Source organism: Haemaphysalis longicornis, unplaced genomic scaffold, assembly GCF_048455015.1.
Source record: "Haemaphysalis longicornis isolate Haplotype H1 unplaced genomic scaffold, Haemaphysalis longicornis Haplotype H1 scaffold_3, whole genome shotgun sequence".
NCBI classification, from domain to species: Eukaryota; Metazoa; Arthropoda; class Arachnida; order Ixodida; family Ixodidae; genus Haemaphysalis; species Haemaphysalis longicornis.
Genome location: NW_027526335.1, coordinates 30,261,423 through 30,276,423, shown reverse-complemented (window position 1 = coordinate 30,276,423; position 15,001 = coordinate 30,261,423). Strand labels below are relative to the sequence as shown.

Below are 15,001 nucleotides of genomic sequence, written 5' to 3'. Positions count from 1 at the left end.
CCCTTTATTCGGTGCCCCGCTGGCCCGTTCGCGTGGCCTTCAGCCCCACGCCACATGAGTCGCGTGCGCCTCGGAAGTAGCACGTGCCATCAGCGCAAACAGTGCCAGCTGCTGTTGCGCAGTCGGAGGGCCGACAGCCGGACATGTCGTATCTGCGGTCCGCCTTCCCTATGCCTACTTCCGCCTTTCTATCTACGCTATCTTCTCTGATGCCCCTCCCATTACCATTTCCTCCTCGTGCGTGATCAGTGCTAATTGCGTATGAATGCGCAATCACGACATTAACAGATCGTGTCTTCTGGTCCGTACCTTATTGCGTGTATTTTTCGTCCTCATAAGGTGAAAAGGCGGGGGAACGCAGGGACGGCGTCCTCTGCTGGTTTTTTACGAGCTCTCACTGCGGGCGACCTCGCGTCGCTTATCTAACTTTACGATCGGGCACGCATCTGAGAGAAGCCCTCGTTTCCCAGCGGTAACTTTCTCATATCACTCAGCGGCCTTCCTCCCGACATGGTTCAACCTTAGTACTTGCTCATCGTTCAGGGTGCAACCTTAAGGAGGGGCTCGTGTAAAGGCTGAGAAGACGGCGCGTGAGTGAAGGCGGGAGTTTCAAAAATATAAGTAGTACACTCGGTGCCGCCAAACGAGGGGCGAGTGCAGCTGCTGATTAATTACACGATAGGTTATGGGTCCCCTCTTAGCGACCCCCGAAGTCACGATGCTAATTGGAAGATAAATCGATTTCGAAAAGAAAGCTGACGTATAAGGGGGGTGGTATGACTCCCGAGGCTTCTTGATCCCACGCGAAACGTCGCTGCATCTTGCGGCTTGTGGGGTGGCGGTACGCGTGACTCGCTTTTTACGGATTAGACAGACTGTGGGAACCAAGATCAGCGATCTGGACCTTAGCCACACTCCCTGCGCTTGTTTTTGTGCTTTTATATAGTCGCATCGCATAAAAAGTATGTGGCAGGTGTATGTGATGAGAAATAAAAGTGCTTTCTTTGTATATCTTTGCTTTCCTATTGGTACTCTTGTGGAGAACTAATCCGCATTAGCCCACTTTCCCGTATTTTTTACACCATGAAGTGGCCAGTTAGGTGGCGCCCTCATGCAGCTTGCTAATGTATTAGGGGATATATTGTTATGGCTTGTTTCCTCCCGTTAGATTAGCAGGAAGGCTTCTACTCGAATGAATGGGCATTCTTACGGTTCAAGAACGGCCGTATCATTGGAGCACGTCTTAGCCCAAGTCCGTACGCGGCACTGAATCTCTATATGTGGGTACACTGCCCCCTGCGAGCTGTAGCGAAAGGAAGCGCGCAACGACACTGTCTTGTTGAGGGGCGAATATAAGTCGTGCTTCCGTATGAAAGCTTCTTTTTGTAACGATGTTTTCTAACAAGAGCCTGACGAGGGCTAGTGAGTTGAACATACTGAAGATTAAGGCGCTTAACAACGAGGACCAGAAGAAACACGTAGAAACAGACACGGCGTCACTTCCGACTAAACTTTGTGTGAAAACCCTTTGTTAAATACACTGTTTTTGACGTAATCAAATCGTCGCCCCAACAACATGTGCGAACCTACGCGTGTCTATCTGAGAACTCGATTTCCTTGACTGACAATGTAACCTACGGTGTACTGATGCACTTGTTTCCCGCCTTATGAATGTAGTGCACCTCTACAATTTCTCTTTCTTGCTTATCTCTGACCCAGATGTGGCCTGTTTAAAGAGCAGTATGCGGTCTGCACCTTGCAGGGCGCACCTTTTGCAGTCCTCAGCCATGTGGCCACCAGCGTTCTTTTGACTGCCCAACAGTGTTCACGCGCTCTGTCGTTTGTCGTTGAAACACCTGTCTGTTTGGCCAATTTAAGATTTCCTCCAACTCATAGGAATCTCATGCACAAATCCCATGTTGTATTTTGTGTAAAATTCAAGGCTAGGAACAAGTGCGTCAGTAAAATTCATAAGTCGGAAAACAATTGCATCAATACAGCGTCGGCTGCATTGCCTGTCAAAGAAATCTAGTTCTTAGATGGACACGTGTAAGTCTGCACATGTTGTTGCCGTGACGATTTGATTACGTCAAAACAGTGTATTTTGCCAAGGGTTTTCACAAATAAAGTTTAGTTGGAAGTGACGCAGTGTCTGTTTCTACGTGTTTCTGGTCGCCTTTGTTTAGCGCCTTAATCTTCAGTATCCCTGTTTTCTCGCAAAGAGAAATATCGAGAGTTCAAGTTCAAGCGCAAGTTCAAAGTTTTTTTTTTTCAAAAATACAATGAAATGCAATTACATAATGTAGGTATAAAGGAGGAAGTCCCTTGCTAAGAAACCACATGCAGGCGGGACCTCCTATAGAGATAGAGAGGGAGAGAGAAAGATAGAGAGAGAGGAACTTTCATTGGAGATGAAGTGAGCATTTTTGCGGTCCGGTTCTACAGTCCAAGACTCCGCTGTCAGGGCCGGCTGCCTTCGTCCTCACCGCTAGCAAAATCTGCGTTTCAGGAATAGATTGTCATGCAGCTGCTGTCGAAAAAGGAGAATGTTCTCCATTCAATACTGGAGAAGCGCTGTGAGGTATCAAAAGCAAACCGACAGAAGCGAAGGCCTTCCTTTGCAAAATGCAACGAAGTCGTTGCTCGATACAGCCTGTCAACCTTGATCGTCGTGACTAACCTCAGCTTTTACGATACTGCCTAGCTCACAAAATTCATTCCGGATTGTCATCTCACGCCATTCAGCGACGGTAACAAACCACCGCCATCTGGCTATTACCTGAATTACAATGACTTCATGATGACGCATGTAGTGTAACTTTACTTCACAAATAACAAAAGTGCTAGCACATGCATTGGTAATAAACCAAATCTCTTACAGTGATTGTGACCATGCAGTTGACGTGTAACTTGGCTCAGTGTTCTGAAATGTTTCTTGGCCCTGCTCGCTTCACGCAGAGGACCGCCCTGCTCCCCTGGAGCAGCCGGTGCGGCCGCACGGAGTGCACTCCAAGCTGCACTCGAGCAAGCACGCGCACTTGAGCGCGGGTGGCACCGGAGGGGGCGCCGGGGGCAGCGCTGCCACCGTGGTCACGGCGGTGGTGTCAATCTGCGTCCTGGCCGGACTGCTGTTTGCCGTGGTGCTCAGCCGGTGGCGGAACGGACGAGTCCTCCAAGCCCCACTCGTCGCCTCGGCTCAGGGTGAGCGAGCAGCCGCAGGCTACCTTCTTAATTAACTCACTATTGAGCTACGCCTGTGAGTCTTCCATAGTGGTTAGCCACGCTTAATCCCCCCCCCCCCCCCCCCCCAACCGGTTCTCCTGTTTTATTTAAGGCCCCAGAATGATTTGAAAAAAAAACGTGTTTTTCTACGAGAACTCTTGCCATCCGGTTCAATAAACTATTGTAATATTATACTAACTTATGCTACTTATGGGGCCCTTGTCACGACCAAGGCACCCTTTATGGCCGACACATAGAATGGGCACACAATGTGTGCGAGTTCTATGTATGTGGGGTTGTAGACGGACTCCACAGCTCGATGGTTGCGACTGCGGCTAAAATAACAAGAACGTACATAAAAATGAAACCCAATTGCCGTAATAAAAACAACGCATGGCAAAGAAAAAAGGTTAAAAACAATAAAATATATGGCATCTGCCTTGTGATAGCAGGCGACAGCTTACGTTACCACGGTGGTGCACCCCTGCTGGCATTCCAAAGGCGAATAATATCATCATCATCAGCAGCAGCAGCAGCCTGGTTGTGTCCACTGCAGGACAAAGGCCTCTCCCCAAGATCTCGAGTGCTAGCTGAGTTCACCCTTTCCCCCAAAATTTTCGTAGCTCGTACCTCCATCTAGTCCTTGGCCGACCCCTATTGCCTATGCGGTCCACTCCGTCAAACGGATGGTTCACCTGTAGTTTCTCATGCGCACGACGTGACCCGCCGATGCCAATTTTCTGCGCTTAATTTGAGCTACAATGTCTTCCAATGGAGTCTGTTCCCTAATACACGCAGTTGTTTTCTTACCCCTCAGCGTGACCCCTAGCATTCTTCTTTCCATAGCCCGTTGGGCCGATCTAAGTTTCCGTTCAAGTTGCTTAGTGAGACTCCAAGTTTCTGTCCCGTACGTCATTACTGGAAGAACGAGTTGGTTAGCCTATTGAGTGATAGAGGAAGCTTACTATTTAGGGAGTCGGAATTCTTACCGGAAAGCAGCCCACCCCCTACTTATTTTATGGGTAATATCCTTCTCTATATCAGAAGGCGAATACCAAAGTGTAGCAAATTCTTGTGAATAGCGAAATCCTCATGTCAGGAAAATAGCTCTGTTATAGGCGATCCATCATCGAAAGTGGGGATTATATACTTTCTGGGCACTGTAGTGGGGATAAAAAAACTTTGCGAAGGAAGCGAGATTTCTAATACGGCACAGCAAGGGTGCACTTATGTTACACTGCGGCATTTAAGCGCATTTGACGACTTGCGATCGAGAGAGAGAGAGAGAGAGAGAGAGAGAGAGAGAGAGAGAGAGAGAGAGAGAGAGAGAGAGAGAGAGAGAGAGAGAGAGAGAGAGAGAGAGAGAGAGAGAGAGAGAGAGAGAGAGAGAGAGAGAGAGAGAGAGAGAGAGAGGGGGGGGGCTTTTTAATGTGAACTGGTGAGGTCCCTCGCTGGCAGTAGGGCTTGCTACGCCAGATGGGGGTGACGACAGCCCGGTGGGGGGAATATCAAACGTTGTGGGTGATCACAGCGAGAAGGCAAAACAAAAACGTTGAACCCATGATAGAAGACGACGTTTCAAACAAACTTCGGACAGAAACAAAATTTGAACAGGAAATTCTAAAGGTAAGCGATGAATCAAAATAAAGAAAAAGGCACGAAGGAAAGGAAGATCACAAAACCAAGAAAAAGAAATATGTAAACATCACAGTGCGAACGAGTACATATCTTGAGGCACTTGCACTATTTACGATCCAAAGAGATTTTTCAAGTTCAGAGTCCCAACTTAAGGTCCATATTACAGCGGTGCAGTCAGCAACGTAAATGGTTGCTCTTGCGAAACACACATGTTGGAAATAAAATTCTGATTCCGATTCTGAAGAATAATTTTGTCAAACTAATTTTGCTGCCGTTGGCACAGCCGACTGGCAGGGCTGTTAGAAATTCCCGGCAAACGGAACCCTTCTGGCCGCATTGATGACTGTCGTATCTGACTCATCGATTGACTTGGCATGTTTACATGTACTGCACATATCAAAAAACACCCACGGTTGCTTCCGGGGTTTGTCTGCCAAACGTGAGAAAAAGAGCTCATGTTGCATTTCAATCCAACGTCTTTTTGTGCTTACTCTCATCTAATAGTGGCCTCTTTTCTCTGTACCGTTATCGCTGGAAGTTTTAGACTTCTGTTGGAGAGAAGTATTATTTATTTATTTATTTATTTATTTATTTATTTATTTATTTATTTATTTATTTATTTATTTATTTGTTTATTTATTTATTTATTTATTTATTTATTTATTTATTTATTTATTTATACAGATACCTGCATCGCCATCACGGGCATTAGTGTAGGGGCAGGGGAAGCAAAAGGGAAATACAAATGTACAAATGCACTTGTCATACAAACCAAACATGTTGCGTTTCCTTAAACAATAATTATGCATCAAAGCAGCGGAATTACGAATGTAATATTAGAAAAACAGCACTTCAAAAAAGGAAGATAAAGAGGAAAAATGCATATACAGACAACAAGCACCTTAGCAGGGTTAACAATGTGTATGCCCATCAAACAAAACGGCGGGATATTACGTAAACATACATTTTTGCAAACGCTTTACAAAGCAAGACGGGGGAGCGCAGACAATTTCTTCGGGCAAAGTATTCCAGTCATGTATTGTTCTGGGTAGAAAGCCTGCTTAAATGCGTTAATCCTGGAAATATACTCGCGAATCTTCAAACAATGATCGGTGGGAGGAGACACGTACGTTTCTTTTTTAAGATACGTTTTCTTGTTGATCCCTGCTCGTAAGTGGAACATATTAAAAAACAACGAAAGCCTTAGGTATTTGCGTCTTTCTGCGAGTAGAAATAGCGCACGTCTCGAAGTATCTTCAGGACGTGCGCTCTCACCAAGGAGGTTTCTTACAACCTCCTTGGCCCACACAGTCCAGCTTGTGCCTAACGGGACCCGGCGGCGGCCTAATACTTCCGACAAGACGTTTGTCATGTTGTGGCAATCTTCGATCTCCAGCCCCGCTAAGCACACTTGCGCAGGGATAACTCAGTAACGAACAGCACCTGCTGAAATTACAAAGAAAGGCGAGTTCCGAGGACACAGCTTACGTAGGCCATCACATCGGACCAAATCGCAAGCGCTCACGCAGCGGCCGTCATGCACCATCGGGTTTTCTGCTCCCCGCTGTCTCTCTTGCCCGGCGCTTTCCTCGACCCTGACTACCGCGCAGAACAAAAGAGAAGAGAACGCCGGAAGACGCGCGGGAATTCAAACAAACCTGCAATCGCGCGCATCTGTCCGGCTTATCGTCGCTCCCTGTTGCGTACTCATATCGGGCCAGCGGCGGCCTTTCTCACGGGGGACGTCCTACCTGCCCCGAGGACTTTTCTGGATCCGGAAACGAAGTTCCCCGTGAGTAAACATTGACGTTGAGCGTGCTCGCTGCACGATATTATGGCGGAGCGGACGGACTACCGCTGCCGAGCTATGCACCTGCGGCGTTAAAGGAAAGAAATCAATTTTGAATGACCATGGTTGATTTTTGCCGCAATGTGAAACGTTTACTCCTGGTTATATGAAAAGGGAGTACGCAGGGTCACATCTATGTCGAGGCTGCAGCTGACGTTAAAACATTCCGCGTCAGTACTTTTCGCTCGTGCGAATTTAGGTGCGGAGTACTTTAGGACCGCACAATATCCGTCCGCGTCTGTTCGCATAGCATTTACAATCGCAAAACATTACACAAACACCGGCAGGATTCGAGCCTGTGTGTGTTAGACCAGACATATTTAGTGTCAGTCGTCTTACCTATTGGGCTACGACCGTGAGTTAGTACCCGAGAGTCAAACGGCTTATTCGCTCGCCTGTAACGGTGCGGAGTACCTTCGGACCTCCCAATGTCCGTCCGCGTCCATTCGTGCGCACACCACCATCGAGCGAAAATCAAGCGAAATTCGATTTGAGCCGTGAGTTGCAGTTTCATCCAGGGAATAATCAAGGTGCAACTCACGGCTCAAATCGAATGATGGTCAGGGCGCAAATCGGATGTCACTCGGGGCGCAACTTGGATGCCATTTCGAGTCCCCGTACTCCGCACCCTCGCCATCGTCCACGTGGAGATGCAGCTATTTCTAGTTCATCTTAAAACAAAACCTTCCTATTAAAACAAGAATACCCATAGTTGTGTCGTACTCGCACCAGATCAGAACGCCACGGACCCAGCTAGTGACCCTAACAAACAAACTTAGTTTTGGCCCACTCGTCCGTGCTAAACGACAGCGTCGACACTGCGCAGTCAAACTCCACTCGCTCCACAGAGAGCGTAGTCGCTGCGCACCGAAGGTCGCACTAATGCGCAAGTCCATTTCCCGCATGCTGCTTTCGGGCTCCGCTCGACCCCACCTGCAGCCTTCCGCGCTGCCTGGTCACTCGGGTATTTTGGAGGACACGTGATAAACGAGCTCCGTGGGAAACGATCACGCGACGGAGTCGCCAGCAAGGGCGACCCATTGTGCGCCCTCGTGGGACACACGGCATACGCCTCGCTCTCGGCACGAGCTCGATGCCTCGGGTAACGAGCGTTCCGTCGCGCCGATTGATTGGTGGCCCATTCGGGGAACGGTGGGCTAACGAGTAGCGCACAGAGAGCGCGAGCAAATTTGTGTAGGAATGCGTTGCACTTCGCTGCCGCCGATTTGCGTGCCTAATGAGGAGCGGGGGAAAGCAGCGGTCCCCTTAACCGGGGATGTGTGGTGTACGCGGGAGTTGGATGTTAGCGTGTTAGGGCTTTAGCTCAGCGACAAAAGCGTTGTGGGACGTGGGGACATCATCAACGAGGAGAATGAATTAGTCTGTAATTGGGCAGTGGAAGGCTGGAGATGAATGAGCTTCGAAAACTTCGTTCGTCGTCTGCCTGTTATTTTTCTGCATAGGCAGTCTCTGAGTAGTGGCAGTGCCCGGCAAAACCTGCGAGCATGACCCTTCGTTTATGTACTTAAATTATTATGGACGCGCCCTGCCACGAGCTCCTAAAATAGGGCGTTTGAAAGAAAAGCATGGTACAACGTATTAGCCAGAAACGTATTATTCAGTATGTTCCTAAACTAATTTATCCGCAATGCAGTACGTAAAATTAAATAAACCTATTTGCAGTCGATTGATTGTAGGGTTTAACGCAACGACGCAACGCAGGCGACGAGGCGCGCCGTAGCGGAGGGCCCCGGATTAATATTGACCACCTGGGGATCTTTACGTGCACAGAAATCTCGTAAACACGGGCGTTTTTGCTCTTCGCCTCCATTAGAAAAGCGGCCGCCACGGCCGAAAATCGAACCCGCGTCTTTGTGCTCAGCAGCACAACGCCATAGCCACTGAGCCACCGTGGCGGGTTAGTTAGTTCTTTGGAGTCGTTCCTGATGTGAAAGTATGGTCCTTCTGGCTCATTCTTGCTGTCTGTAAGCCCGTAGAAACTATCAAATAAAAAACATGGCACAATTTCAGCCAGTGCGACAAAAGCCGCAATATCGTATTTCCGTGGAACTAACTTAGGTAACTTTAATTGATTTTTTTGCGATATGTACGTTATATAGTTGCGTTGGTAAGACAAGCATTAAAGTCTAACGGCACAGGTTTCACACAGGCCGGTTCCACATTACATATAGCTAAACCAACATCTCGGCTAGAAGGTACAGTACACCCAGGGGTTTTACAGCTACACCGGAAAGGTCATCGCCAGCGTAAGGCGTAGGGTTACTGCCATACTCACGAAGTATTTCTAACGGCCATGATATTGAAGTCATGATGGATGACATTTCGTTTGTACATCAAAGAGATGACTTAGCACAACTCTATAAAAAGTCGCTGCCATTAAGTTAACGTGCAAAGCTGAACGGGAGACAGTCATTCTACGCCTCGAGTTAAACGAAATTCAAGAAAATAAAAGACACGCAATGCTAATCGTCTCAAGCGGGCCTCAAGAACGGAAAGTGTCGCTTTGTTTCTGACCGGGTAAAGCGTGAGGCCGCTTTGTCAGACTCGCTCAATGGACTTCCTAAGGTCCCCCCGGAACAAAGGAAGCTGTCAAGCAGCGCCCGTGAAAGAAGCTGGTCGACTCAAGTGTGTGCCGCCCTTTAAGGCACACCGGCGCGCGCGACGAATTAACAAATCCTAGAACATCCGCAGTCAAGACTGACAGACCAGAAAAAAAGGTCGGTGACTTGCGTATATACGCGTCCGCTCCAGTCGCTTCAGTAGGAGGGTCTCTTCTATTGTGTTCTCACGAACAAAGCGGCTGACTCCGTCGGACCTAGTGTTCCCGCTCAACGGCTTCATTCAAAGCCTACGGCGCCACTGGTTGAACCTTTAACCTACGACCTTTGCCCAGAAAGCGTGGTGCCGCAGGAGCCAGGCTAAAGCGGGCGTGTATCCCCTTCTGCCCCCAGAATCTGTTGCGAAGCCAACAGCTTTCGGGTTGCTCGCACCGGAACGGACACGCGCTCCAGTGCGCGCTTCGGAACGGGTCGTGTCGTTCCAATTAAACGTCGGGGATTGCGAGCGCGCGCCTGGCTACGCGGACTCCAGTTGCGTGCAGTGTAGCTCGGAAACTGGGCTTACGTTCGCGCCGACTAGAGGCGCGCGATTTGAAAAGCGTCGGGGAAGCAGCTGTTCCTGTCTGCATGGAGGGCGAAGATTAGCAAAGCCCTAATATAACGGCTACGTGAGTTGGCATCGTGGTTTCAACGTGGCTCAGTGGCTAAGGCGTTGCGCGGCTGAGCACGAGGTCGCGGGTTCGATTCCCGGCCACGACGGCCGCTTTTCTGATGGAGGCAAAAAGCAAAAACGCCCGTGTGTACGAGATTTCGGTGCATGTTAAAGATCCCCAGGTGGTCAAAATTAATCCGGAGCCCTCCACTAGGGCGCACCTCATAGCCTGCGTTGCGTCGGCGCGTTAAGCCCTACAATCAATCAAATCACGGTTCCAACGAATACAACTTCGTAACAACTCATTCACTTTCCTGTGTAAATTTGAGTTAGCAACAATGTTACCCCCTTTTCAGAACTGGGAACGCAACTTTAGTGCGGAGATGGGGAAGCTGTATTGTTCCTCTTCGAAAAAAAGGTATTAGTGCATCTCCTCGAAGAGGAGAATAAGAATTGCATTTAGGGAAGAGCGGGATGGCTGAAAACGTTTTTCGTGATGATTGCCAGCTTCACCGGACCATCATTTGGCAAGAAAGACCAATGTGAACCACCCCAATTTTTTACTGCATGAAAAAACCAGCCCCACTGCTTGTTCCACGGAGTGAAGGTTAAATTAAATTCGAGCTACAAAGTGTATTTATGAAATATTTATCTGCAAGATTACATTTCGTGCTTTTGAGCCGCTCTGAAATTGCGTGTCCACGAACACACACGCCTTCATCGTGAGGTGGATGACCACAAGGATGACGTGACTCAGACAACTAAACCTTCTTAGACACCACCAGGCGCGTGCCACGAGTTCACGGTAGGGAAATCATGCGACATCACAGAGTTCGCAGCGTTTCAAGGTCACACGACCTCTGGCTTGTCTTTCGAGTCACCACCTGACGTCGGATAGTTTCCTTCATAAAAAAACTAAACTGAAGCATGAGAACTCGTTTTAATAAATCGCAAGACGGGGCTATTTGTGATAAATTTAGTGCAGTGAACGATGAAAAAACATCAAATGAATAAATTCAGTTTCCGTGCCCTTGCGGGTGTGCCCAGCTCTAACGCAGTAACGTACGTGGAAAACTTGGCATGTTCGTACATGATCCAAAAAAAAAAAAAAAAACAGTGCGAAAAGGGACAAGGACAGAGAGGGGACGACAAGGACAGTGCAGTTCTTGTCGTCCTCTCTCTGTCCTTGATTTTTTTTTTTGCGCTGTTTTTTTCTTTGATCAGCAACGTACGTTTCCTCTCGTAATTGACGATCGCACGCTGAGTTCTTTTGGGTAAATAGATGGGCTTTACAATGCCACCTTTAGTACGTTTTGTCGGATTTTCTTCTCAGACAGTGGTACAGGAAGTTTTAAGAGATATGTTGGTAGTAAAGATTTCCATCTTGGAAGGCGCAAAAAGTAGGGTGGACGATTTTTCAGCATCACAAACAACACAAATGGAGGGGAAGAGGTCACCTTCCACCTTCTTTCACCTTATGCCTCTGATTCTTGTCTGTGCTCACCACATTTATTTAAAACAATCCCAGCAATTAAACTATTTCAAGCGCTGCAAATGTTTGTGTTCAAATATGTTCCTTAACCTACACTTTCGACACGAACTGTCGACAGTGTACGCTAATATCTATGCCTAGCTTTAAACGAAAACGACGTTATAGCTTCCATCATAGTTTTGTATCTGGTTCAAATTCGATTTATCGAGTTTGCTTCAGTTTCTTGAGGGCCAACTATTCCTTCTTGCGGCAGTGGGTCTTCGCCACAATTACGGTACAGGAGACACTTGAATAAAAAATTAAAGAAGTTCCACTCAGTGTGAAAGCTGTCAAGGGCGGAGCAGTGATTCGCCAAATGAGCTGTGGCGCCCTCTCTTGACTAGTTTCATTATCAGCCTGGTGTTGACACCGAATGTAGTCAAGAGAGGGCGTCGAAGCCCTGAAAGGGCCTATAAAAAGACACTGGATTGAGTTCACTGAAAAAGTGTACTGAATATGGGGTAATTGATGCGTTAATTCATGAGTTTTTTTTTCTTATTTTATGTTATTCTGTACTTATTTGCTGCCCAGCAACGGCAGCCTTCATGGCAATGAATTAGCGCAAAGATCCCCGGTGCCACTACACTTTGCATATGATCAACGTGCGTCTGTGTGGCGCAATGGTATTGATATCGGCTTCGTAACGCGAGCGACCCAGGTTCGATCTCGGTCAGGGGAAGCAATGATTTTTTCTGAAGCCTATATTTGGGTGCGTGACGTCGCATGACTGCGGGGGCGAGATACCGTGACCCGGACGAGCCGCGACGACAAGCCGGGTCCCTAATGGGCTCCGCACTTAAATTTGCAATCGCCAAATGCGTGTAATGACTACCGGCATTAAGTGAGACCGGTTAACTCGCGGCGTCAGATGTGTACACTATCCCACATGTTCTGGTATGTTTTATTCTGATACAATAAAACTCAGGTGCAACCTCTCAGGTGTTTTTATATCAGGTGCCTGCCTCCTTAATCTCGTTCATCCCCACAGTGTCAATTGGGTGACACACGTTGTTCCGCTGCGTTTACTCCGAAGAGCAGAATGACACAATCGAGAATTAAGTAGGGCGATTGAGCCATCGGTTAGTGCGGACTGGGTCATGATAACACTACACGTGGTTCTAGGCTAGGCCAATTGGTGAATTCAGAATGTAGAGCAAGGTCCCGATGGGGGCGAATTGGATGCATCGTAACATACGTGTGGATCCTTTTTTTTTCTTTTGTAGAGATCAATACATATCAGATTCTATGACACTGCCAACGTTTGCTAAAACTTCGCTCCTGCAAAGATGTAAACCTGGCCGTTCGTACATGTAAATGTTTTTTTTTTTTTAATAATTCCCGCGTACTTCGCAGCGACCGTGATAATCATGACTCATCCCTACCCTGTCAGCGTACTGCTGCAGTTTCCCTGTACGCAACTGTCGGGGTCTGTACCTCCCGATCCGTTTCGAGCGGGCAAACTGAGCTAATGTGTCGCGCGAGCCTGGGCAGCCAAGCGCCACAGGCAGCCGCCGGAAGTCGCCAATTACGACGCCCCCACCTTTCGCGCAAGAGCGAAATCTACCGCGCACGGACGCGCTCCTGTTCCTGGGCGGACACTTCCCCTTGGAGCAGCCGGCTCCGTTCGCAGCCGCCAGCGGGCTCAGTGTTCTCGGCAACGGCGCCAGCTAATGAAGGCCAGCGGGGCAGGTGCATTTTGCGGGACGCCGTCCGTGTTCACCCGCTTGGGAGACAAATGGTTTCCTTCGCGGTGGTGCTCTATGCACCGGGGAGGGGTTTGTTGCTGCCGGCGTACACTTTTTAAAGACGATAGTCTTTCTTGGGCTCCTTAAACCCAGAAATTTTGGTCTGTCTGTATGTCTGTCCGTCTGTCTGTCTGTGACTCGATTCAGCCACCCGGCCAAAGCAAAACAATGCCTGCCCATTAGTCTTATATAGTCACAGCTAAATCTACCCGTCTATGTCCGGTGTAAGGTTCATACTTGTCGACATTGTTGAAGAAGAACAAGACATTACGCAAATATGAGACAGCAAATCAATACAGAAGTGATATTTGCAGTGTTCCTTTATAAAAAAATCAAACATGCTTGCTTTTGCGAAATTAAATACTTCATCAACTGCAGAAAAAGAATTCACTTCGCCGTCGCCTACTGTCGCCCGCGCCACTATAGCTTCTTGCGCCATTTTAAGAAATCAACCGGAAACAGTTACGCAAGGTTCCACTAGATAGGTTCCACGTTCTGCTTGCAACGCACGTGGAGTAGGGAAACGCGGTTCTATAAACGTTGAAGTAGGGCGCCTCGATTAACGCGCGTCTCCGCCGTACAGCAGCGTTCGCATCGAGACACCCGGTTTGGAGCAGTGGAACGCGGGAAATTTAAAATGATTTAAGCAAACCTTTGCGTCTTTGCCTTGGGAGGAGCGCGACGCAAAAGGAACAACATGAGAGGTGAGCGGCAAAGCGAAGGGAGGCATTTACTTCGCAATAGCCGATAAAGACTATCGTCTTTTGACGACATTTGCAACGAAAGGAGCAGATACGCGGCCAATTTTTTCATTTAGATTATTGAAAGGAATACGGGACTCAGATTTCATAAATTAGTCTGAGAAAACGCACATTTAGGTGTATTCATGCGGCTTTGTAAATTGACTGACTTTGATGTAAATTTTTGGTGCCTCTTCATATTACTAAAGAAGTGTTGGTCAGTAGGTGCATTTCACGTTTCTGCAAACGGGTGCACTGAAGGACTTGTTGGTACATTATATCGTTAAAAAGCAGCGCGGAAGACGGGACTAAGGAAGGAACAGACGACACAAGAGGGGCCCCACCGCACTTTCTGCACCGCCACAATATTTTTTTGTGTCCTTAGAACCGGCATCAGTCATGTAGTATATAACCTTCCAGGATTCTGTGGTCAGTGCTTTTGCGATCTCGTGTTCAGGAGTTACGAAAAGGACAGACATCTAGTATGTCGCCCCCTTTTGTCGTTCTCTGGTGGATTAGAAACGTACTCGCAAGTTGCTTTCTGTTTATACCATTTCATTTTACCTCAAAAGGCAGAATGACACTGTGCTGTGCTCTTCTGGGCCAAGACAAGCTAGATTCGAATTACTAAAAACTGGACTTCGCCCCAGGGAGCCAGAATTAGTAGTGCAATTATGAATTTATCGCCGCTAACTCATTGCAAGGGGACGGGTTGTACCAAAAGAAATACCTACAGAAGAACTTTTACGTTTCGGTTTCAGTGGATAGTTTGATCGGAGATTTTCTTCTGTGCCACGTCATGTGTTTAATTAAAAGAATAAGTGGCGCGCCACCCCTTACCCGCCATAATTTTTTCAGTGTTAAGGACAAGCTTTCGAGGCAGGCTAGTGATCTCTTATTTTCCTGCCCAGAGCAGTTCTGATCTATTCGTGGGCAGCCCAAACCTGCTCTTCCCATCTAAATTATCCGGGAAATACAATACGGAGCCCTTCTGGAACAGTTCTGAGCAGTTCTGAATGGCCAATAAAAGAGGCCTTACAACAGC

The 15,001-nt window shown here is 47.9% G+C and overlaps 1 protein-coding gene across 1 annotated transcript in view; it reads left to right on the top strand.

Moving 5' to 3' along the window:
• LOC144174227 (uncharacterized) overlaps positions 1-15,001 on the top strand; it is a 52,957-nt gene that overhangs the window by 24,930 nt on the left and 13,026 nt on the right. Inside the window, exon 3 of the mRNA XM_077702789.1 lies at positions 2,959-3,201. Within this exon, the coding sequence (XP_077558915.1) occupies positions 2,959-3,201 (243 nt within the window). The remainder of the gene's footprint in view (positions 1-2,958; positions 3,202-15,001) is intronic.